The sequence below is a fragment of the Procambarus clarkii genome, chromosome 83, assembly GCF_040958095.1.
Source record: "Procambarus clarkii isolate CNS0578487 chromosome 83, FALCON_Pclarkii_2.0, whole genome shotgun sequence".
Lineage (NCBI taxonomy): Eukaryota > Metazoa > Arthropoda > Malacostraca > Decapoda > Cambaridae > Procambarus > Procambarus clarkii.
In genome coordinates, this window is record NC_091232.1 from 1,783,054 (window position 1) to 1,808,548 (window position 25,495).

General features: G+C 46.3%; 1 protein-coding gene across 1 annotated transcript in view; it reads right to left on the minus strand.

The window, feature by feature from the left end:
• Nucleotides 1-25,495, minus strand: part of klar (klarsicht) — a 336,442-nt gene that overhangs the window by 244,822 nt on the left and 66,125 nt on the right. Inside the window, exon 9 of the mRNA XM_069316171.1 lies at nucleotides 24,586-24,716. Within this exon, the coding sequence (XP_069172272.1) occupies nucleotides 24,586-24,716 (131 nt within the window). The remainder of the gene's footprint in view (nucleotides 1-24,585; nucleotides 24,717-25,495) is intronic.

Genomic DNA, 25,495 nt, shown 5'->3' on the forward strand with positions numbered 1-25,495 from the left:
ACCTAGAGCATACCTGGAGAGGGTTTGGGAGTTCTTCCCTTAGCCTTGTGCCAAGTTGCTCCACCAGGCTGTTGCTTGGAGCGGCCCGCAGGCCCACATATTCACCACAACCAGGTTGGTCTGGGACTTCTTGCAAGAACTTGTCTAGGTGTATGTTGAAGACTTCAACCTTTGTTTGGGCAATATTTCTAATGCCTGTTGGAGGGTGTTGAACAGCCATGGACCACGATGCCCTTCCTAGCAGGTAAGTGTTATGTCGCAGGTACCTGCTTAATGGGGTTCTTGGAGTTGTTGTTCTCCCCAAGCCCGACCCGAGGCCAGGCTCGACTTGTGAGAGCTTGGTCCACCAGGCTGTTGCTGGGAGTCAAGAGGCTCTAAGCACCCGCAGCTTTTCCTCAGCTCCAGGAGCAGAAATACACCACATGCAGCCTTTGACAACATTTACTCCCTATATTCTCCACTACTAAGAGAAAGTTCGGTTTTCATTATGAAATTTATAAAGTCCTCTCACTGGGAAAAAATCCGGCGACAACATGCTGAATCACTTGGCAAGCATCTAATTAAGAATTAAATTGAATTGGATGCAGAGCAAATCAAGTCATTATCAAATAAATTGGATACAAAGCAAATCAAGCCATTAGCTTTTCATTTGAGAGGGTCAGTAATGAAGCAATATCCTATCACTGTAAATGTGTAATTTATCTCAATTGAGAACTTTCACTCCCCGACTGGGCAACAAAGCCAAGGTGTAATGGGCGAACAGACCCACCAAGCACCTGCTGAATCTGGGACGCCGAGGTAACAATGGCGGGTGATGGTCACGCTGGTTCTGGCCACCGGGAGAGCTTCACGGGTCATCACTCGTGCTCCGGGCGTCATCACTCGTGCTCCGGGCGTCATCACTCGTGCTCCAGGCGTCATCACTCGTGCTCCAGGCGTCATCACTCGTGCTCCAGGCGTCATCACTCGTGCTCCAGGCGTCATCACTCGTGCTCCAGGCGTCATCACTCGTGCTCCAGGCGTCATCACTAGTGCTCCGGGCGTCACCTCACACCCGCCACGGTATAAAAGATTCAAAATGCCTCCATATCATTTAGCATCACTTTTAAGCGGAAATTTCCGTGTTATAAAACAAATGTTGGACTTCATTAATAACCTTGACAAAATGTTTCGTCAATCCAAGCTTTATATGAGGTGGCAACCAAACTGGACGAGGATTGACTAGAGGTTCAGCAAGCACATTATAAGAGCCAGGATGAAGGGCTTCTCAAGATGACCATTCACTTTGCTCAGTGTTCGTCACCTGTTCCACTTCCCCCATAGAGAAAACACTGGTATTTAGTGTTAACCTCCTTACATTCATAATGTAGGGACACTACCTGAAAAGATAGGCTTTTTATATGAAAATATGAGAAGTTTTTTACCTGAGCTAATCATAGGAAACGGATTCAAGATTCAGTGTTTCAGTGAATACTGTGTTTCAAATTCAGACATTTGAAACACAGTATTGTATGTGGAATTAGTCTAAAAAACGTTGACAAGTGTGTGACGCAAGGCTGAGTAATGTATTCCACTCCAGTGACTCCCCAAAATGCAGAGCATTAGGCTACAACACTTACTTCTCTCACAAGGTAGGCGAGCGGTGGATGTATTTGCCTTACTGGAGTAGTGCACAACCGTTACTAACATGGACCACACCACAAGGCTGGTCACTGCACCTCACGCTACTATTCCCCTCACTGTTTAAACCCATCTCTTAATCCCTCTCCGGAAAATCAAATAAGAATCTACCACTTACGGGTTATTCAGGCCCGTGCCACCTCTTGGGTGGCTTAATCTTCATCAATCAATTCATCTCTGCCAAGGCTTTGAGAATACTGAGTCGACAAAGCTGCTCAGTCTCGTATGCACTTTTCTGACAGTTTACAATGCAGTAAACTTGCCTACATATTGTAGCCAGTGATAACACAAGAACTGGTTCAGTCACATAACTATAGTAACAAGTTTCAGGAAGCAGCATCCACCCACCAGTATCACTTGTGATTACCTGCAATTTGTAGCGTGTGTTGATACAAGTGGCAGGGGGCCGGATAATACCTCAAGGAGAAAGTTAAACTGTAAATAGGATCGACTAGCTACGCCCAGCCACACCGTCCTGCACACACTAACACTGTTCATATAAACACCTTAGTAACACATAAGCACTAGTCCCAATAACAATAACCAATGCATATAAAACAAATTTCCCGATCTAAATCTATAAGAATATCTGCCTGCCTGTCCAAGGTTGGAAGCCAAGATGCCTGGGGCTTGCCTCAGGCCACTTTGCAGGGGGAATGCTCTAGGGTACAGAACAAACACAGGCTGGTCCGGGTCGGCCTAAGTTAAATGGTTTAAGAAATATCAAATGCCTTAAAAATATTACCAAGGGAAGGGGGTTTCTTAAGATGAGGTTATCTTGAGATGCTTTCAGGGCTTAGCGTCCCCGCGGCCCGGTCCTTGACCAGGCCTCCTCAACAATGTACCCTTACTCAAAAGGTACGTACGTGTGTATTCACCTAGTTGTGCTTGCGGGGGCTCTGCTCTTTCGGCCCGCTTCTCAACTGTCAATCAATTAATTGTTACTAACAAATTCCCCCCCCCCACCCCACACACAGGAACCAGCCTGTAACAGCCGTCTAACTCCCTCCCAGGTACCTATTTACTGTTAGGTAACAGCATCAGGGTGAAAGAAACTCTGCCCATTTCTGCCCAATTTTGCAACAACTGCCCGAGTGGGTCCGGGCCCGCCCCGCCCAGACCCTAGAATTACGAGTCTAGAGCGCTATCCACTCGCCGGATAGATATATATTTCACTCACAATATATCACTTTTATATATTTTAATTTCACGGAAAAATATATATATTTTTTCATTCCATTTTCTATTCATTCACACCATTTTTCATTCATTATCAGGTTTTCATTTAAATGTTTCATTGAATATGTTTGCACTGTTGATTATTTTCTCGTTTAGGGCTTCTATCCCTCTGACTGGCGTTCTTGCATCTTGGTTTAATTGGAGGAGATTTCTCCAAATGCCATGTGTTCAAGGTTGAGTTAAAGAATAAAAATTAACTGTAGAATGTATTATACTTATTATAATTTACATAACGTTTCGAACTTGCATGGTTTATTCTCAAGTGAGGAGAGAGATTGTTTGAGAAAGATTAAGCCAGCCAAGAGATGGCACTGAGCGCGGGGACTGAGGGTGGTGAGTGAGGTAGCAGAGGAGTGACCCCTGGCTGCTCCTAAGGTGATCAACACGTCTTGATAATGATGCTTGCTCTCGCTTGCTCTCTTGCTCTCTCTCACCTGCCATCGTCACACCACCACCCCGATTGCTACCACACTTAACATCACTCTGCCACTCTAATCAACGGACACTGTTAGCTAATATCTTTTAACAAGCAATTATCAGAGGAAAAACGACTTACAAGACTCAAGAGTTCACCGTGGTACAATATTACAACTTTCGCTACATGATCTCAACGAAGAACTTTCTCTCACGACCAGTTATCTTCAGGTGAGTGTGTGTGTCTTTAATTTCCAGTGTGAGGGAAAGTAAGAGGGGGGGGGGTCGCTGGCGAGTTTCCCTAATGCCACATGCATATACCATACACCAATACATCTTTCGTCTGGCATTCCCTTATCACTTGGCCCCCAAACTCTCCCGGAAATACCAACTTGATGACTGGGGAAAATATAGCTTATGACTAAGTTATGAATATAATGGCGTAGCAGATCTACAAGACAGAACCTTGGAGTTGTTCCGGGGCTTAGCGTCCCCGCGGCCCGGTCATCGACCAGGCCTCCAATAACGAATGGGTAATTATTAGGGAATTACTCTCACACACAAATGTACGGGTGTGTGCACCCGTCACTCCCGCCACAACTGTTGTTAACGTCACTTATAAGTAACACTCAACACTTTAAATATCTCCAGCTTCGCCTGAGGCTGTTATTGTGCCACGATATTCCACCCAAGAGAGCACTAGTGTCTTGAAGAGTGGCATCACTGCTCCGCCACATCTAGTTTGAAAGGTTACCTGCTTGAGGGCAGGTAACTTTAGTTCCTATTAACCAACCTGACAATTTTCTTGCAGTTGTGACAGCTACTTTATGGTGCCCTTTAAAAGTAAAGTCTGTAGACATGATCACTCCCAAATCTTTCAGGTTTCTTTTCGTTCTATAGTGTGATTTGACAGAGATCTTACCATAGTGCTTACCGGGGTTCACCCCAAGTCAAGCTGGAACTTGTCTTCGTTAAACATCATGCTTTCTGTGACCCATTGAATGGCCTGATGTATACTAGTTTTATAAGTTTGGATGGCACACTACTACAGCTTATGTCGTTATCCAACAAGAGAATAAGAAAAACTACTAGAGCAAGCACAGTACCCTGAGGAACAGTTTTTCAGGTGAATGATCCGGATTTGACTTTGTTGACTATTACACACTGGGTTCTGGTGTAATCTTCTGGGATGAAGATCCATCCTCCCATTTTTTCCGGAAATTCGTTTTGGGCGCAACAACATCATGGTCACATAAAAATGACTTGATAGTGTCGTCCTCATACGCGTGGGGTCCACGGTTCGAGACCCATACAGCCTACGTGAATGGAAACTCATGGTCACATTTGACGAAAGCTTTCGCAAAATCTGTAAATAGCGTTTTGCTATATAGGCAACAGCATTTTGCTTGTCTTACATGGCATCTAAGGCAAAGTACTTGTAGCCTATAGCAACTGTGAGACACAGGGGCGCCCTGTTTTGAACCCATGTTGTCTAGGGTTATGTAATTTTATGTTTTATGGTCATACTTCTTTGCACTCCTTCAGAGATTTCTTTGTTTGATATCAATGATATCTATCGGTCCATAATGTTTTGCATCTGCTATATTACCTCCTTTGTGGAATGGCGCAATTTCTGCTGATTTAAATATGTCCGGGATAACACCAGTATCTAGGCGCCATCTCTGAAATGTTTAAGGCCTTTGATAGTGGTTTTGCTATTCTTGATGAATCTAGAATTCAAGTAATTTGGGCCTGGTGTGGAGTGCATGGGCATGCTGTCATGGGGAGGAATTCAAACAAGCAATGAGTATGACGCAGAGGAACACGCACTCCCCCAGTAGTACTTGGGCTGGACGGTAGAGCGACGGTCTCGCTTCTTGCAGGTCGGCGTTCAATCCCCAACCGTCGAAGTGGTTGGGCACCATTCCTTCTCCCTGTCCCATCCGAAATCCTTATCCTGACCCCATCCAATTGCTAAATAGTCGTAATGGCTGGACGCTTTGCCTCCCTTGCCCCAGTAGTAGCAGGGAGGGGATGATGTAAGAGCCAAAATCAGGTACCTGATCTCAATGTTTGATATTGACTCGGTCAAACATTTTTAAGAGATTGCAACGTGTGTTGAATGTAATGAGCTCCACTAGTGTTTACGCAGCTCCCCGCCAATGTTATTACAAACATTTAGACTTGTTTACATTTAGAATTCTCCTGGTTTATGTTAGCATTCTTACAAATTGTATTCTAATAATTTGTATTTGATTCTATATGTATTGCCAAAATATTTATATATCAAAGCTCTAATTGTAAGCTATGCGGTTTTTTATAACTGTACACCTGTTCAGTCCAGCCACACCTGTAATCTGAACAAATCACTCACGAGTAAAACTGTTCAGTCTAAAGTTACGAGGAATCAAAATAGTAAATCTTGGTGGTTATTTTGTTTAATTTGTCTTGTCGCGATTTGCCAGTGAATATATTAAACTGATACGTCGTATGCATCAAGGGCCTCGTGGGGCCATGATTTATGATACTCTTGACTTGACAACAGCCACATGACAGCACCCATAACTTGACAACAGCCACATGACAGCACCCATGACTTGACAACAGCCACATGACAGCACCCCATGACTTGACAAGTCATATGACAGCACCCATAACTTGACAACAGCCACATGACAGCACCCATAACTTGACAACAGCCGCATGACAGCACCCATAACTTGACATCAGCCACATGACAGCACCCATAACTTGACAACAGCCACATGACAGCACCCATAACTTGACAACAGCCACATGACAGCACCCATAACTTGACAACAGCCACATGACAGCACCCCATGACTTGACAACAGCCACATGACAGGACCCATAACTTGACATCAGCCGCATGACAGCACCCATGACTTGACAACAGCCACATGACAGGACCCATAACTTGACATCAGCCGCATGACAGGACCCCAAGTCTGAGGGAAGCTAAACCAGGGAGGAGTTGGGATGTGAAAGCACTTGACCAAGCACACTGTAGTAGGGGACTGTGGACACAGCAGTGTGGGGTGACCGGGCCTCCTACACCACTGGGAAAGTGACGCTCAGGCTCTACACATCTTGGTCACCATGGCAACACCGAAGCATCTAGCTGCATCTCAAGGCATATGGGGGGGGGGGTTTGAGCAAGATTGATCTACGTCCTCGGTTCACATCCGAGGAACCCGGGTTCAATCCCCAGGCACGACATCAACTAGAGCACGTTTCGTTTCACCTGAGGTTTCTGTTCACCTTGCAATTAAATAGGTATCAGGGAGTTAGGTAATAATTGTGGGTGGCATCTTGGGGAAGGTCAATAAGGTCAAGGGGGGACAACAAGCCCAGGTGAAGACCTCGTGTCTCCAACATGGGGAATTATTCCAAGTCACACGTCTGGCCTTAACAAATACATTAGGCACTCAACTGTCAGCATGAATACGAATATAATCATATATTGTGTGTATATATATATTTAGGCCTAGGCAAAGTTAGATTAGGCGTTTTGGTGCGTCGATTAAGAGTTGTGAACAAAATGTGAGAGTGAACGAGGCCCGTTACAGCAGTCGGAGCGTGGAGTACAGTCATGGTGGCTGCTGCATGCTCATGTATCACCATTTGTCCAACACTTTGTGAGAGCTGCTCTGTGGTGATGCTGCACTGGCTGATAGTTGGCTTTGTTGTGTGTCTCTCTGGTGTGACCTTCACACACAACACTGGTGAACCTTTAAACCTGGGTCTACATCCTCTTGCAACTATCTTAAAAATGAGATGTGTTAAGATTACCTCTTGAAACCTGAGATACCACCCAATTACATAACCAAGATGACACCTTTCACTCTTGAGGGAGGAGGAAGTGTTAATGTTAAGTGACACCAAGGAACACCACACACACACACACACCACACACCACACACACACACACACACACACACACACACACACACACACGTCGTGTGGCTGTACCATCAATATTTACAAGGTCAAATGTTCACATGGTCACGGATGATCACAATTACCTTCACTCTTCAACTACTGTACATATTTCCCGGCAAACTGCTCCTACAGGTAAACTGTTTCCTTTACAAGTCGCATACTTTGTTTCCCAAACAGGGCCACTGGAGACGTGGAACATCAGTTCGGGTAAATCCAGGCATATGAAAAGTTTCCCGGGAGGAAGGGAGCGTGAGGGTAACGGTCTGCCAGCAGCCACCCGCCCAACGCCACCACCCAAACCTCATCCTCCACAACCACTGGGCGTATCATAAACACTAATGCCTATCACTGGAACCTTTGTTGTACGGCCGTCGTTATTCATCGATGAATCCTCGAGCCACATGTCCCATTCATCGAGCGGGGATGAGCCGTATATTCATATGGCATAACAAAGAGGCAGCGTAGCATATTGATGGGTTGTGCCGGCTCCCTCCCCGGGGCTGCTGCTGCCCCTCTGTGCACTCAAGGGTGGACCACCTACACATCAACACCCCTAATATTTACACCCACTTTAACCCGCTCTAATGAAAAATCGATCTTGTATTACAAATTTAACCCTTTTGTAGCTCTTTATGTGCGTCCCTCCAAGTCTCTCGGTCCACTGTACCGTCCTCAGCCAGCGCCTCCCACTGTACCGTCCTCAGCCAGCGCCTCCCACTGTACCGTCCTCAGCCAGCGCCTCCCACTGTACCGTCCTCAGCCAGCGTCTCCCACTGTACCGTCCTCAGCCAGCGCCTCCCACTGTACCGTCCTCAGCCAGCGCCTCCCACTGTACCGTCCTCAGCCAGCGCCTCCCACTGTACCGTCCTCAGCCAGCGCCTCCCACTGTACCGTCCTCAGCCAGCGCCTCCCACTGTACCGTCCTCAGCCAGCGTCTCCTTATGCTACTATGAAGGTTACACCTGTACAAAGGTGTACCAACACGAAGGACTGTAGACTACACCACGAGGATCGCACACCCAGTGAACACCCCCAAGCCAGCCCTGCAGGGTACACTTAGGTACCAGTCGAATAAGGTTGAGAGGCGGGACCGCAGAGCCGCAGGTCATCCCCTGCGAGAAGTACTAGGCAAGTACAATATAAACCAATTCTTTCATTTTTATGAGAGCATTCCATGTGGGTTAACACAAGGCTATTGCCACCAGCCACTTGCCGCAATCACGGGAATACCTGGCGAGGCGAGACCTCCCAAGACCAAGGGGTGGAATATATGCACAAGGTGTACTTGGAGCAGGGTTGACTGCGTGTGGTAACACCACCCTCGCCATGCTAGGTATATACACCCCTGTATCCTGGCCCTCCGGCACATGTTCTTGTCAACAGCGTATAACCATTACGGATGCAGTTATTATTACCTTAAACACTCGCGCACCAATACCTCTAAACTTTTCACCAATATGGAAGTACGAGTAAAAATAAAATTGACAAGCTATACTAAGTTAGCTAAATACAAAACATGGAATGATTGGTGTATTGTTTTCGTTCCTAAGGTCGCCGGCGGTGGCGTTGTGACCTGGACGACGCTTGGGCACACACTCGCTCCTCGCTCTGCTACACGTTATGTGGTCCTCACCTCCTACCCCTGCCTTCCACGGCGGCAGTAACAACCTTGGTAAGTTGTTAGTAAGGCACTAACAACCTTCCCTATTAACTGCCGGTAGTCTTGTCACAACTCACGACCACCTTCACAACAGCCACCAACAAGGCAGGTCCACTACCTGCCATCACCACCACGGTACTGTATCACCATAATGCTTCACTAACAACCATTCTGGCCGGTAATCTTCCCCCTGCCGCCACACACGCGTCATCACCTCGGTAACCTATCGGAGAGGTAGTTACCGTGATCCTGGTCAATCCCAGCAGTTAAGGGTCTTTACTCCCCCAGAGTCCACTGTTCATCCCCCGCCCCCCCCCCCCCCCACCCTCCTGGGGCCATCCTGCATACGGCGCACCTCTTTTGGCAAGAGTGGCATAACTGATTCCTAGTTTGGTCCGTAATCCACCTGGCCCGAGGGAGAAGGGTGGGGAAATACCTCAAGAAGCAGTATAGCAAATATCGCACCCATAATGTTAACTGGAATTATACAGCAGAAATTTCGGACCAAATTATATTTAAACCCCAAGAATATCAGAGTGAAAAAATAATTAAAATATTCAGTATTTACCCAGAGCCCCACATGACCGACCATTGCTGTTTAACGAACAAGATGTGCAAGTCTCTGTACACTATACACTCATCAGTGTAAACCAAATGTATAAACACTGGAACTATGAGATGTATAGCACTAGAAACTATTGACAGTCATCTTCAAAATCTCAAACTAACTGAATCCTGTTTTAACTGATGGTTCTGTGCACTAGTAGAACAGGTTGTGCATGTGCAGTATATAAAGGGAATGAAATGATCATGTCTAGTACACAGAGACTGAACAACTAGGCGAACACGACACATATATATATATATGAGCTTCAGCCTACAGTTTATACCTATTGTCTTGTGAATGACCCTTTATCCTATGTGACAGCCTTATACTCACTTTAATAAGACAATTGAATTCCTCAGATAAGGCAAAACTGTAATTAATTTTGTCTATAAAGATGTTAATAATAATAATAATGACGAGCATTATCATACCTCATTATCATCCCCAGCATCATCCTTCACTATCAAAAGTCATCATCATCCGTCACTATTATCCCCAGAATCATTCCTCACTACAATGACTACACCATTCAGGTGCTGGCTAGATATGGAATGTAGAAATAACCTAAGCTACTCTGTCCTTAGAGTAGGACAGAGCGCCTCCCACTCTGGGAGGAGGGTGAACTTTACAGATGAACTTTATCATCTCAAGAAACTTACTTGAGCTTGGAAGTGGGAAACCTTCAGAGGAAGAAATATAAGCGGTAAGACCGCCGTACCAAGCTGTACGGCAGTCAGCAAGTGGAACACACTGGAAGAAGAAGTTGTGGAAGCCACCTCTGTCACAACTTTAAAGCCAGACTTGATAAAGGAGTTAAAAGACACCGGCACAAGACCAGCTGGCGGGGCACGAAGAGCTGAGTCTAGCTCGCCTGTAGTCAGTGTTAGGAGGTCACCATTAGGTAGTTACTATGAGGGAAGCAGGAACCAGCCGCCACCAGCACACGACACATGCTCCCAACATTACCATCGATCTCTGCCGGGCACAAAAGGCTCAGTAATGGCCTCCAATTAAAAGGTCGTTTGTTCCATATATTCAAAACATTATGAGAGCATATAAGCGCAGTCACCTCGGGGAACTTTCAGGCCTTTTGTTACTTATATTTATGCATATATTTCTTCTTCCCCCCTCCCTTTCCTCCCCCCCCCACAGGATGAGTATGGGGTGCACAATAAACTATCCCCCACAGGAAGAGTATGGGGTGCACAAACTATCCCCCACAGGAAGAGTATGGGGTGCACAATAAACTATCCCCCACAGGAAGAGTATGGGGTGCACAATAAACTATCCCCCACAGGATGAGTATGGGGTGCACAATAAACTATCCCCCACAGGATGAGTATGGGGTGCACAATAAACTATCCCCCACAGGATGAGTATGGGGTGCACAATAAACTATCCCCCACAGGATGAGTATGGGGTGCACAATAAACTATCCCCCACAGGAAGAGTATGGGGTGCACAATAAACTATCCCCCACAGGAAGAGTATGGGGTGCACAATAAACTATCCCCCACAGGATGAGTATGGGGTGCACAATAAACTATCCCCCACAGGATGAGTATGGGGTGCACAATAAACTATCCCCCACAGGAAGAGTATGGGGTGAACAAACTATCCCCCACAGGAAGAGTATGGGGTGCACAATAAACTATCCCCCACAGGAAGAGTATGGGGTGCACAATAAACTATCCCCCACAGGATGAGTATGGGGTGCACAATAAACTATACCCCACAGGATGAGTATGGGGTGCACAATAAACTATCCCCCACAGGATGAGTATGGGGTGCACAATAAACTATCCCCCACAGGATGAGTATGGGGTGCACAATAAACTATCCCCCACAGGAAGAGTATGGGGTGCACAATAAACTATCCCCCACAGGAAGAGTATGGGGTGCACAATAAACTATCCCCCACAGGAAGAGTATGGGGTGCACAATAAACTATCCCCCACAGGAAGAGTATGGGGTGCACAAACTATCCCCCACAGGAAGAGTATGGGGTGCACAATAAACTATCCCCCACAGGAAGAGTATGGGGTGCACAATAAACTATCCCCCACAGGATGAGTATGGGGTGCACAATAAACTATCCCCCACAGGATGAGTATGGGGTGCACAATAAACTATCCCCCACAGGATGAGTATGGGGTGCACAATAAACTATCCCCCACAGGATGAGTATGGGGTGCACAATAAAGCATCGCCCACAGGAAGAGTATGGGGTGCACAATAAACTATCCCCCACAGGAAGAGTATGGGGTGCACAATAAACTATCCCCCACAGGAAGAGTATGGGGTGCACAATAAACTATCCCCCACAGGAAGAGTATGGGGTGCACAATAAAGCATCGCCCACTATTCAGAGTGGTTTAGCAAACATTAAGCAGAGATTGGTTGGCTGTGGGGGGAGATGGGGCGGGGGGGGGGGGGGGGGATCGAGGAATCACGGACTGATAGACAAAGGAAAGCTGTATGTAACTAGTTCACCACCAATGTATATACTATTTAGTTTAACGATCATTAGAGTCCTGTGCCTGAACCCATTATGTGACTAACCTTTCTGCCACATGCCAACAGAATGTATACATATCGGACCATAAGTACTGATCTGGATACATAGACCATAATAAACTAATTAAACTAAACTAGTCCACTTCAGAGATCTAACGTAGTGCACAGTATTCCAGTCCAGTGTTCTTTGAGAATGTAAAACAATCAAATTACCAGACAGGATGAACAACCCAGCGGGTTTTCTTCCTATTGGGGAGTGTTGTACATGATGCTATGGCGGCGTGTCCACTCACAGGATGAGTGGCGCTGCCCAATAAACTCGCCCCTCGGGGCAAAGTTTAAAAAATGTAAAACAATCAAATTACCAGTGAGGGTTAGTGCAGCGACCGGATCAGCTGGTGCAGCCGAGGGAGGAGTAAGGTAGGGGGGTATAAGGGTAGGTTGGTGGAGGGTGAAGCAAAGTAAAGTTGGCTATTACGAGGGTCGCGTATACTTGGTGCTATGAAGCGAGACGCATTCAGGTGGAGTTGGTACCCAGTAGTGTCGTAGATGGCCTACAGTAGGATGCCTTAACGTAGAAGGACGGAGTGGGTCGGCAGAGCATCCCGTGGGATGGCGTAGCATGGCGTAGGATAGGATGGTGTAGCGTGGCATAGGATAGGATGGCGTAGGATGGGGTAGTGTGGCATACGATAGGATGGAATAGTGTGCAATAGGATGGCATAGCGTGGCATAGCTTGGCATAGGATAGGATGGCGTAGAATGGCATAGCGTGGCGTGGTTCAGAAGATCAATGGCAACAATAAGATAATGAGGAGCAGTGTAAAGTGTGGTTAAGGGCTCACTGCGGCACCGGCCACCCGCACCCTCCCCCAGACACCCGTCCACGGGGGCACGCAGTACACAACACTCCTCCTCCTCCTCCCCCCTCACCCTCGCCCCCAACCCACCACCACCCATGGACGGCCTCCCCATGCCTGGAAGTACTCACCTACTTGTAATCGACTAATTGCGCTTACTGGGAAATGAGCTCTGGCTCTTTGGTTCCGCCTCTCTACTGTCAATCAACTGATGCACAGATTCCCGAGGTTACTGGGCTCTATCATATCTACATTTGAAACTTTGTATGGAGTCAGCCTCCACCACATCACTGCCTAATGCATTCCATCTGTTAACTACTCAACCAGGTATCAACCAGGTACTCTGGTTGATACCTGGTTAATCAATGGCAATGCTTTTGAAAACTCTTGACACTGAAAAGTTCTTTCTAACGTCCTTGTGGCTCATTTGGGTACTCAGTTTCCACCCGTGTTAAACAGTTTATCGTGATCTACCCTGTCAATTTCTTTGAGAATTTTGTAGGTAGTGATCATGACTCCCATAACTCTTCCCTTAAGTCTTCAGTTTCTCGAGGTTCAGTTCCAGTAATCTGCCGGTGGTGGTATAATAGTGGTAGTGGTGGTAGTAGGGGTGGTGGTATAATAGGGGTGGTGGTATAATAGTGGTAGTGGTGGTAGTAGGGGTGGTGGTATAATAGTGGTAGTGGTGGTGGTAATAGAGGAAGTGGTGATAGTGGTAGTTATACTGGAGGAGGACCGTGAGGGCGGTTGGGGTGGGGGCAGGGTGGTCAAGGCCCACCTCAGCTTCACTGGGGGAGAGAGTGTAAATGGCCCCGAGTGAAGCTGGGGATGGATGTGGACGAGGACCAGCGTCCCGGCATGTCTGAGACACCCTTGTCCACGCTGCTCATCCCTAACCACCACACTGCTCCATAATGCCCCGACACAACTTCCACCATCAGCACCGTGTGTATCTCTCTTTGAACGCTACACACCATTCATCTATAGACACCCAAGCGTGTCGAAACCCGCCAGACAAACCTTACAAACTCTCTCAGCTCTCTGACGTGAGAAAGCTTAGCTCTCAAATACACAAACCTTGTATCAGCGAGGCGGACATCCCGCCCGCTCTCATAACTCGCTCTGCCAAAATATTTCCTTCGCCTGCACCTCTGTCTTCTTTACTTACGTCACTCCCTGAATACTCACCCAGCCAGACCAAGGCTTAGTGTTCCTTACATGTATCACCATCATACCACGAGAAATGAGGTACAAGTATATCGGAGGAAATTTATAAAAAAGCCGGAGATGAACTAGATCAAATCTACACTGATGGGTCATCTAATCCTGTCAATGGCAGGGCTGGTGCAGCATACACGGTAATTAGGAATAATGTCTCTCAACGCGGAAATGAAGAGAAAGCGCGTATTGAGAACAATGCCTCTTCAACGCAAGCGAAGCTAACTGCCATTGTTATGGCGTTAAGATTCCTTGAACGAAACACTAATGGTGCAGTGATCTGCACTGACTCAAAAGCAGCACTAAAAACCCTAAGTAAAAATCAGGCCGAAAATCTGGCGATAGTCGCTGAAATTAAGAGAGCCGTGAGGGTACTAACCAACTAGGGAAGAGTCATCAAGTTTCTGTGGATCCCCTCCCATGTTGGAATATGTGGGAATGAACGAGCAGATGTGCTGGCTGCTGAAGGTGCTGAAGAAGACCATATTGAATACTTTATACCCAAGACTCTACTACAAATTAGAGGTATTGTCAGGCAACATCACCGTGACAAGGTAACTGAGGAAAGGAGGATAGAAGCACAAATCAGTGAATCTGTACGATGGTACAACATGGTTGCAGCTGGCAATCCCAATCATTATGGACGAAGAGGTGGCCGCGGGAGAGAATCGGTAAAAGCGAGAATCCGTCTTGGATACAAATATCCATGGAGATACGGAATGGAAACAACAGTTGATCAGCGGAGTTGCAGAATCTGTGGTGAGAGTGACGGACACTGCCTTGACCACTATCTACGTGAATATGAACACCTGAGAGACATTAGAAATATGTGTAGCATAATAAACCCCACATTGTTTGAGTTAGGAAAACACTTTGTCAAATATTGATACTGTTCTTAAAAGATTCCCCCATTTTGCACCCGCGAGATAACACAAGATTTTAAGGGTTGACAGATGTTAATCTTCTTGTTTGAGGAGCTGTTCACTTGAGACAGTTAAGAAAGTCCCAGCTGTGTCTGGGTACAAGTGACAGGATGAACAATCCAGCGGGTTTTCTTCCTATTAGGGAGTGTTGTAAATGATGCTATGGCGGTATGTCTACTCACAAGGTGAGTGGTGCTGGCCAATAAACTCCCCCTCTGTTACGAACCCGGATCCAGCGTCCGAGCCTGGAGCAGTGACAACCACGCCATCTGTGAGTCAGCTCCCGAAACCCCCGCCAAACGGACGACGACACCTGGTGAGGACAGCGTGTACTGGCCTCGAGGACCAGTTTCCAGTCTGGTTCCGCGCTCAACACCGCCGCTCCTGACCTCTGGTGAAGTGGTGCTCCGACGACAGCGCCATCTATGGGCTGGATACGTCAGGTGTTTGTGCCCGAGCCCGTAAGTGAGGTGTATTAGTGTCCCGGTTATTGATGACGTGTCTGCTTACAGAGCCGACCTGGGACCACTGTGATGGAAGTGGAGTCAGTCTACCCGAGGCAGCCAGTCTCCATACCTTGAACCTTGCTGCAGCTGTTGTGACGTCGTCCCCCCCCCGGAAGAACACTGTGGTGTGTTAGCCTGCCAGTGGAGTGGCAGTAAAAGGATTTACCCGGGACCGACTGTTGGAGACGATCATCCACTGGGGTACTGAAGACAGGAGAGTGACTTGTGGTGTCACACGAAGCTCCTGTCTAGGGCGTTCCCCTTTTATCGTCCGTGGAGTGGCCGTACCAGCCTTGTGGGCTCAGAACCTGCCAGCAGACCAGCTGGACGTGTGGTTGACGGCCTCCACGGCGGTGCCCCCAGTGGACCCGTGTTTTGGCTGACCTGTGGCCAGGGTAGGCTCAACTTCTTTAGAGAATTAATTGTGAGGCCACGAAGAGAGCACCAAGGATTCGGCACCAAGAGTTGTGGCACCAGCGTCTTCAGCAGAAGACAACGATTATGGATTAATCCCCTTGTATAGTGTTAATACCCCTCCCCCTTGTGCACTCTTTTATTATATATATTTAATCGGTGATGGTGAAAATTATAATATTAAGTTCTTAGCTTTCTTTCCCTACTCCCTTTAAGTTACTTGCGTCACGGATCTCATCCCTTGATAGCCACTACTGGCTTGGGAACGGATATCTATATCTGACTAACAACATCAGAGTGAGAACCCCGTTGCGTCCCGAGAGGGCCGTAACACCCTCCCCCTCTCACCCCATCATCTCCCTCTCCCCCTCTCACCCCATCATCTCCCTCTCCCCCTCACACCACAATCTCCCCTCCCACCACCATCTCTCCCCTCCCACCACCATCTCTCCCCTCCCACCACCATCTCTCCCCATCCACCACCACCACCACCACCATCTCTCCCCTCCCACCACCATCTCTCCCCATCCACCACCACCACCACCACCACCATCTCTCCCCTCCCACCACCACCACCACCATCTCTCCCCTCCCACCACCACCACCACCATCTCTCCCCTCCCACCACCACCACCACCATCTCTCCCCTCCCACCACCACCACCATCTCATCAAAATCAAAATCTGGAATGTAATTCCTTGTTCATATAAAAGACGACAAGACATACAAATGTAACAAAGGCTCGCAGGTAATTCCAGACCATAAAACTCCCTCCAATTCCAGTTTTGCAAAACAGTTACCAATTAATGGTAACTTCTGCAAAACCTGAAGATTTGACTCCTAATTACCCGTTCAAAAACTTTATTTGTGTGTGATGCTAGTACGACCGGTCTATAGATTTAAACAAATACTTTGCTTCTCCTCTTGTGTATTGATTCAATAAGAGACGATAGTAAAACCTAAGACAGTCATACACTTTGTAACACACTCTCGGTGATGCGCACCATGTCAAGGCACTTGTAGAGTAATCTTTACAACATCAACATATTCAACAATAAGAGTTCAAAACGAGCGAAGAAGTTTTATTGGTGAGAATTATCCACGGGGGCGGGAGAAACACACGGCCATATAACATGCCATCAGTGTGAGTGTTCGGTTAAGGAGAGAGTTCTACATCACCCAGGCCTGGTGCCCCCTGGTGATGTAGGCCACAATAAAGCACAGCTACACCCTAAACATGGGTATGATACGAGCGGAAAACACCCAACAACTGTACTTTACGGGCACAAACACCCATAAACAACCCTTTATGTGACATCAATGAAAAGGAATTATTGGATCGTGCCGCTATAAAACACTGAGGGAGGCGTCGACGGTGGCGTCCCTGTGAACACCACAGTCCTCACTGCCCAGTAGGGTAAGAAGGCCGCCACGCAAACATTGGTCAAGACTGTCACAACCTGGTATCTACTCCATCAGCAGTGTAACCCAACCCGTAGTACAATATATACATTATGTTCCCGGAAGGTCAATACGGCAGTATAGTGCAACAGATGCGGCACGATGAGGAAACGACCCAGCAGTTCAGCCCGGGGAACAAATTGACAGCTCGGTAGCTGAGCCGCCGTGGAGAATCACATTACTACAACCGTCGACGCATTGTAAACATACTATCGGCAACCTCCTTCACTCCCCCTTCCCCTTGTGCCACAAAACAGCCTTGTAGCTCGAGCCTATTGTAGCTATTGACTCAGGTGTTCTGGACGACATCCTAACAATTTACCCAAAATTTGCTTGTCCATTTTAAAGAATGAAGAACAATTTGTACTTATATTCTAAGCTGTATCACTTATGAACCCATCCCTGCCCTTGTGTGGCAGTGCACAATAGAAAGTTGTTTTCACATATCCACACATTAAAACATTGATTGTAACCGTGATATATATGTGCTTCAGCCTACAGTTTAGGCCTATTGTCTTATGTATGACCCTCTGTCCTGCGTGACAGTGAATACTAGCATTAACCTCAATTTAATAAGACTATCAAAATCCTCAGATTAGGCAAAATTGTAATTAATTTTGTCAATAAAGATGTTAATAATAATAATGTAGCTCGAGCTGCACGCCAGCGTACCTCGGCCGCCACACTGTCTACCACAGCTCTACTGTACCGCACCGTGCCTCCACCACCATAACCATCAATCTTGCCTTCTCCTGCCACTGCCCCTCTAGTACCACACCTGCTACAATATCCCTGACTTGCTATCGCAGCTCTCACCTGCTACACTGCACCTCCAGCACAATACCAGATACCATGGCCCTCATATGCTACTCCGCTTCCTCAGTACCATACCAGCTACCTCAGCCACAGAGGAGCACGCACAAACGACGTGTCAAGATCACCTCGGCTGTATAAGGTAGGTGTGCCAACATAACACACTCGAGAGCAGGCAGATCAGATGCGTGTTGTAGCAGTAGAAAGCGTATTCCCCCCCCCCCCCCGCCCCTACAACTCTGTCTCTCCCCACCCCCTACCTTCCTATCACTAGGGGAGATGGAGGGAAGTGGGGTAGAGGGGAGGGAGGAGCTGCATAAACAACCCTCCACAAAGGCCAAATGTCCCGCTTCCCAGATGCCCTTTGATGAAATTATAAAGATAGATGGGAGGTAAAACACAAGAGATGTGGCGCGCATATAGGTAAGGTACACGGCTGGATTGGGGGGGGGGGGGAGGAACTGGGCGGGAGTTGGGGTATGGACGTGCGCGCGTGTGCGTGTACTCACCTAGTTGTGCTTGCGGGGGTTGAGCTCTGGCTCTTTGGTCCCGCCTCTCAACTGTTAATCAACAGGTGTACAGGTTCCTGAGCCTATTGGACTCAGTGTGCGTGCGTGTGCGTGCGTGTGTAAATAAAATTAAATAAAAAAAATTAGTTATTAGTTAGTAACAGTTGATTGATTGACAGTTGAGAGGCGGGCCGAAAGAGCTGAGCTCAATCTCCGCAAGCACAACTAGGTGAATACACACACTGTGACTAGGAGTTGATATCATGCTAAACCTGTCTCCTGAAGCCCATATATAAATAACAACATCTGCGGCTTATGCAAGGGTGGCTAACATCAGAACTGCCTTCAGGAACCTGTGCAAGGAGTCATTCAGAACCTTGTATACCACATATGTAAGACCAATCCTGAAGTATGAGGCCCCAGCATGGAGCCCGTACCTTGTCAAGCACAGGACTAAGCTGGAAAAGTTCAGAGGTATGCCACTAGGCTAGTCCCAGAACTAAGAGGCATGAGCTACACAGAAAGGCTGCATGAAATGCACCTAATGCTGCTGGAAGATAGGAGAGCTCAGGGAGACATGATCACTACCTATGAAATTCTAAGAGGAATCGACAGGATAGAGAAAGATAAATTGTTTAACATGGGGGATATGCGAACAAGGGGACACAGGGATGATAGAAAGAACTTTTTCAGTGTCAGAGTAGTTAACAGATAGAATGCATTAGACAGTGATGTGGTGGAGGCTGACTCCTTACACAGTTTCAAATGTAGATATGATAGTGCCCAGTAGGCTCAGGAATCTGTACACCACTTGGTTTACAGTTGAGAGGCAGGACCAAAGAGCCAGAGCTCAACCCTTGCAAGCACAACTAGGTGAGCGCACACGCACGCACACGCGGGCGGGCGCGCACACGCACACACACGCGTACACACACACACGCGTACACGCGCGCGCGCACGCGCACACACACACACACACACACACACACACACACACACACACACACACACACACACACACACACACACACACACACACACACACACACACACACACACACACACACACACACACGCGTACACACACGCGTACACACACACACACACACACACACACACACACACACACACACACACACACACACACACACACACGCGTACACACACACACACACGCGTACACACACACGCGTACACACACACACACACACACACACACACACACACACACACACACACACACACACACACACACACACACACACACACACACACACACATATATATATGAATAATGACTTATCAAATTTAATTCAGTGCGCCTCCATAACTTTTTACATTTTAAAACCCCTGTTACCAACTTACTGTGCTGCAGTTACCTCTCTCCCATGCTCATATGGACTCAAGCAGCCTCATCTGGGCTAAATGCTTCTCTACATATTCCTCCATATCCTCTCCCCTAAATATAATAAAGAATGTACATCAAGAAGACCTTTACAAGTGGCAACAGATAGACCCACCAGAGCAACTGTGACCTGGGGGATACTTCATACACCGCAGTAGTACTCGAGGCAATTTGTCGTGCATATAAATTTGGACATTATCTCAGATGAGCGATGCACATGTGGGCATCATCATACAGACTGCTTAATTGTTCAACTGTCATCTGTGCATGGATAGAGTGCAGACTACCTGAGGATGATGGTGCTATCTACGGCCGTTTGCTATTCAACTTTCTAAGTATGTGCATCAACACATCAATATTCAATCAATGTTCCCACATATTAAGCAAGTGTCCATGTGAGAGCTTCTCCCCTCCTCCTCACACTCGCCCTACACCAGCTAGCAGTATATCTTCTAACAATATTCCTACTACACTGTGGTGCTACACAACAGAAAACACTACTTCTTATGCAATGCACACCACGTAACAATACTCTCCCCTCCATGCTGCACTTCTCCAAAGCTACATCTATACAATACACAGCCATGCTTCACTCTCATAATAAACACCATGATAAAAGTTTAAGTCACAGCTCAAAGCAACACACCTAAACTATATTCATTTCTATGCAGTATCCTCAATGCTATACATACTCCTATGCTCTCCTATGATATACACCCATGCACTGCATCTCTTGTGCTATACACCCTATACTACACCATACTACTGTATACACCGATGCTAAACCCCAAAGCTGCACATCCACATTACAACCCCACAAGCTGCACCCCCAATGTTAAATACTCATGCCAAACACTCTTGTTATAGTCGAGCCTCACACTTTAAACTACAGTACTGTACAGTATACCAAACATGTGCACAAACTAATTACCCAGAGAGTATATATGGTAATACCTTGATGGTAATTTTGCCTATTAGTAATTCTCTGCTAGTCATAGTTGAAATGCACTAATGATTTATGCATGGAAGCAATGCAAGTTGAGATAGGAGAAGGTGGGAGAGAATAAGGGATGAGAGTAGGCAGGAGGGTGAGAGTGAGGGAAGTAGGTAGGTGGATGAGAAAATAAGGGACAGGGAGAGAAAATGTGCATGGTAAAGGGGTAGATGGAAGAATGGGCAAGGAAAAAACAAAAAGAGCATATAAAAGAGAGTAAGGAAAGACAGTGGGTGGGGAGAGAGGATAAAAGAATGGGGTGGGTGGGAAATGGTAAGAATAGCAATAGTTGTTGGATAGGACGATGGGGGGGCCAGGGGGGCTGAGAGCATGTAAAAGGGAACTGCTGGCAAAGTGGTCAAGAAGCACTGGATATGTGGGATGGAGAATGATTGCGTCTTGAAACATTACATGGAAAAGAGCATTATGTATAAGTAAACATAATGGGGTGGTACTTACCATGTGGGGAAGAGGGATATGGCACTGGTGAGCACTGTGGGTCAGTGCACGATGGAGGAAGCTGGCTGAACATAGGAACAAGGTGGACAAAGCATAAGGAGTTAGGAGAGGAATATAATAACGGAAATAGTAAGGAGAAATACTTTTCAGGGAAGCATAGAACAGGGAAAGAAAGGAGTATATGAAAGGAAGAGACAGTGATTTTGTCTGGTCTCACGTCCTTACCACAGAATTGACTGGGAACTCATAACTGTTCACCCTGGTCATCAACCAATTGGCAGGTCTTGTTGCAGGGAAAACTAGCAAGGTAAGGCTTACAATGAGCTACGAGAAAGGATCTTGGCCTGTTAACAGGAGTCAGAAGTCGTCTTCTGTACCCACCTGTATTCGCCTATCTGAGCCTGCAGTAAGACACTGTGTGCATGCACACACCCCACCCACACATACACCCCAATACACACACATGCGCACACACACACAGAGCACATGTTAACTTCTAAACTGGAGGAATGGTCTAGAAAATGGCTGCTCAAGTTCAACTCCGGAAAGTGTCAAGTAATGAAATTAGCTGAAGTGAGCAGAAGGCTGAACACAAGGTACCATCTGGGAGGTGAAATCCTGCAAGAGTCAAATAGAGAGAAAGATCTGGGAGTTGATATCACACCAAACCTGTTCCCAGAGGCCCACATCAAAAGGATATCATCAGCAGCATATGCTAGGTTGGCCAACATAAGAACTGCCTTTAGAAACTGGAGTAAGGAATGGTTTAAGACCTTTTATACCACTTATGTTAGACCAATCCTAGAGTATGCAGCCCCAGCCTGGAGTCCATACCTAGTTAAGCACAAGACAAAGTTAGAGAAGATTCAGAGGTGTGCCACCAGACTAGTCCTAGACCTGAGAGGTATGAGTTCAGAGGAAAGGCTACAGGAGCTACACCTCACATCACTAGAAGACAGAAGAGTAAGGAGACATGATAACCACCTACAAAATTCTCAGGGGAATTGACAGAGTGGACAAAGACAAACTACTGTATTTAGTATGGGTGGAACACAGACCAAGGGGACACAGGTGGAAACCTAGTATCCAAATGAGCCACAGAGACATTAGACATTAGAAAGAAATTTTTCAGTGTCAATAGTTAACAAATGCTTCAGTTTACCAGTGTCTCCTGCCTGAATGGGCCTGACAGCTGAGTGGACAGCACTTCGGATTCATAGTCCAGAGGTTCTAGGTTCGATCCCTGGTGAAAGCAGAAACAAATGTGCAAAAGTTTCTTTCACCCCTGATGTACCTGTTCACCTAGCAGTTAATAGGTACCTGGGAGTTAGACTGCTGCTACGGGCTGCTTCCTGGGGGGGGGTGTAACAAAAAAGGAGGCCTGGTCTAGGATCAGGCCGCGGGGACCCTAAGCCCCGAAATCATCTCAAGATAACCATCTCAAGAAGGTAGCCTAGTGACGATCGAGCTTGAATTCTTTGTAAAGAATTTTTTTTGTTTTTTTCCGAAGAACTCCTAGCCCTTCACAAGGAGCAGCAACAAGAGACAGACGAGGAAATTTCTTCAGGGAAGGAGCAGTATGGAATGTCCCTTCCTCATTAATTAAGAAAATGTGTTCAGCATGGGAAGACCTGCAAAGTTTTGCTGAAACGACTCTCCCAAATCAAGCCTCAAGTAGGCCGTTGCCTTATCCTTTTTAATGACACTGTGATGCCTCACTACAGACATGTGTTAAGACGTAGGAAAAACAAGTCTCCATGGAAAGGTTCTTGGTGAGAAAAACAAGCAGAGAGCCACAACCAAGTCCTAGTGGTATGGCTGCAAAACATAGGAGAGAGAGTACCCCCAGAAAAGTCATCACTGCCTGATGTTATAATGGAAGGGGACTCCCCTTCGAAACACTAACATCTCTTCGCCCCCCCCCTCCTCCCTCCTCTCCGCCTTCCTTATGCGGTGGTTGGAAGCATTCTATGTCTGCCATCGACCGGGTCAGGCACCCAGAAAGGTAAGCGCCCCAAAACAAACCCCTATTCTGATACTACGGGAAAGAGGTGGTTGGGTTGACTGTATCTATCTGGATCTATAAAAAACTTTATCAAAAGTCCCACACAAGAGGCTGTTCTGAATGAGGTAGCAATGATACTCAACAACTAAAGGAGATCATTGCTCATGTGGAGACAAAATGATTAAAAGTTTTTGGCATCCCACCTCACCCCAACACACACAAGAATATTATACTGTATTCCAATTTAAGTTGGCCGATACCCAGTTAATGGGGTTCTGGGAGTTCTTCTACTCCCCAAGCCCGGCCCGAGACCAGGCTTGACTTGAGAGTTTGGTCCACCAGGATGTTGCTTGCAGTAACCCGCAGGCCCACATACCCACCGCAGCTCTGTTGGTCCAGCACTCCTTGGAGGAAACTATTTTCCTCTTGAAGATGTCCACCGTTGTTCTGGCAATATTTCTTATGCTCGCTGGGAGTATGTTGAATAACCGTGGACCTCTGATGTTTATACAGTCCTCTCTAATTGTGCCTATGGCACAATCACTGGTTCTATTCTGCATTTTCTTCCATATCATTCACTCTAGTATGTTGTTATTTTACTGTGCAGATTTGGGACCTGGCCCTCCAGTATTTTCCACATGTATATTATTTGATATCTCTCCTGTCGTCTTTCTAGCGAGTACATTCGGAGAGTTTTGAGATGATTCCAATAATTTAGATGTTTTATCTCGTTTATGTATCCCATATATGTTCTCTGTACTCCCTCTATTTCAGCAGTCTCTCCTACTCTGAATGGGGAAGTGAGTACTGAGCAGTACTCAAGATGGGACAGCACAAGTGATTTGAAGAGCACAACCATTGTGATGGGATCCCTGGATTTGAAGTTATACTATTACTAATAAATAAAGTTTCTTGCAAGATCTAAACTGGGTACTCACCTGATTATCTTTGTAACGATCCTGAAGAGTAAGGAGGGAACACCCACGAGGCAGACGACACGTCAAAGGTTGGATCTGATCTTCCATGTCACTCAACCATCGCTTCAGGATACCTTCCTCATGAGCCAAATCTGAGAAAATACATTTAGAGTGAAATAAATGCACATGAATGCAAAGATTAGACAGATAGTAGACATATAAACAAACACAGTAATTCAAAAGAAGTAATCGAGCCAGTATCTGTTATTTTTTTATCACAAGGTGACTCGGGAATCACTGCTCCGGTAGCCCAGTCTCTGACTGTGCCTCCTAACATTATGAAATGAGCCAAGGCATGTCTCGCATATTATCTACTTGTTAAAAACTTTTTCCATACTGTGAAAACCATAACACCAATTTATTTGAGATAAAGAAACTAAGATAAATTTATTAAAAATATAAATGTGATTCAAGCCATTACTTATGTGTTGCATTATATTATTATGTAGGTGTGTAATGCCTGTATTTAGCATTCGGATGTAAAAGCACATTTAAAAAAGCACCCAAATGAAGTAACAGGCAAAAGAGGAAGATGTATTTTCAAATTCCTAATACAACTTAAATACAGTAAGCAGTAAAATAAAACCTACATCCTTCACTATAAAATTTCTGTTTCCCAGGAAATTGCAAATGCTCCAACACTATTGCTCCTGCCTACATTCAATATAAATGAAGACTCTAGTACTGTATCGTCTTTTGCAGATTACGTTAAAATTATTATCAGCAAATAAAGGCTACAGCAAACCTGATACAAATAAATCCTATCAATGTACCACAGACAGAAGAATTGGGAAAAACATGATTACCACATACAAGATTATCAGAGGAATTGATAGGGTAGATAAAGGCAGTTTATTTAGAAACCTTATAC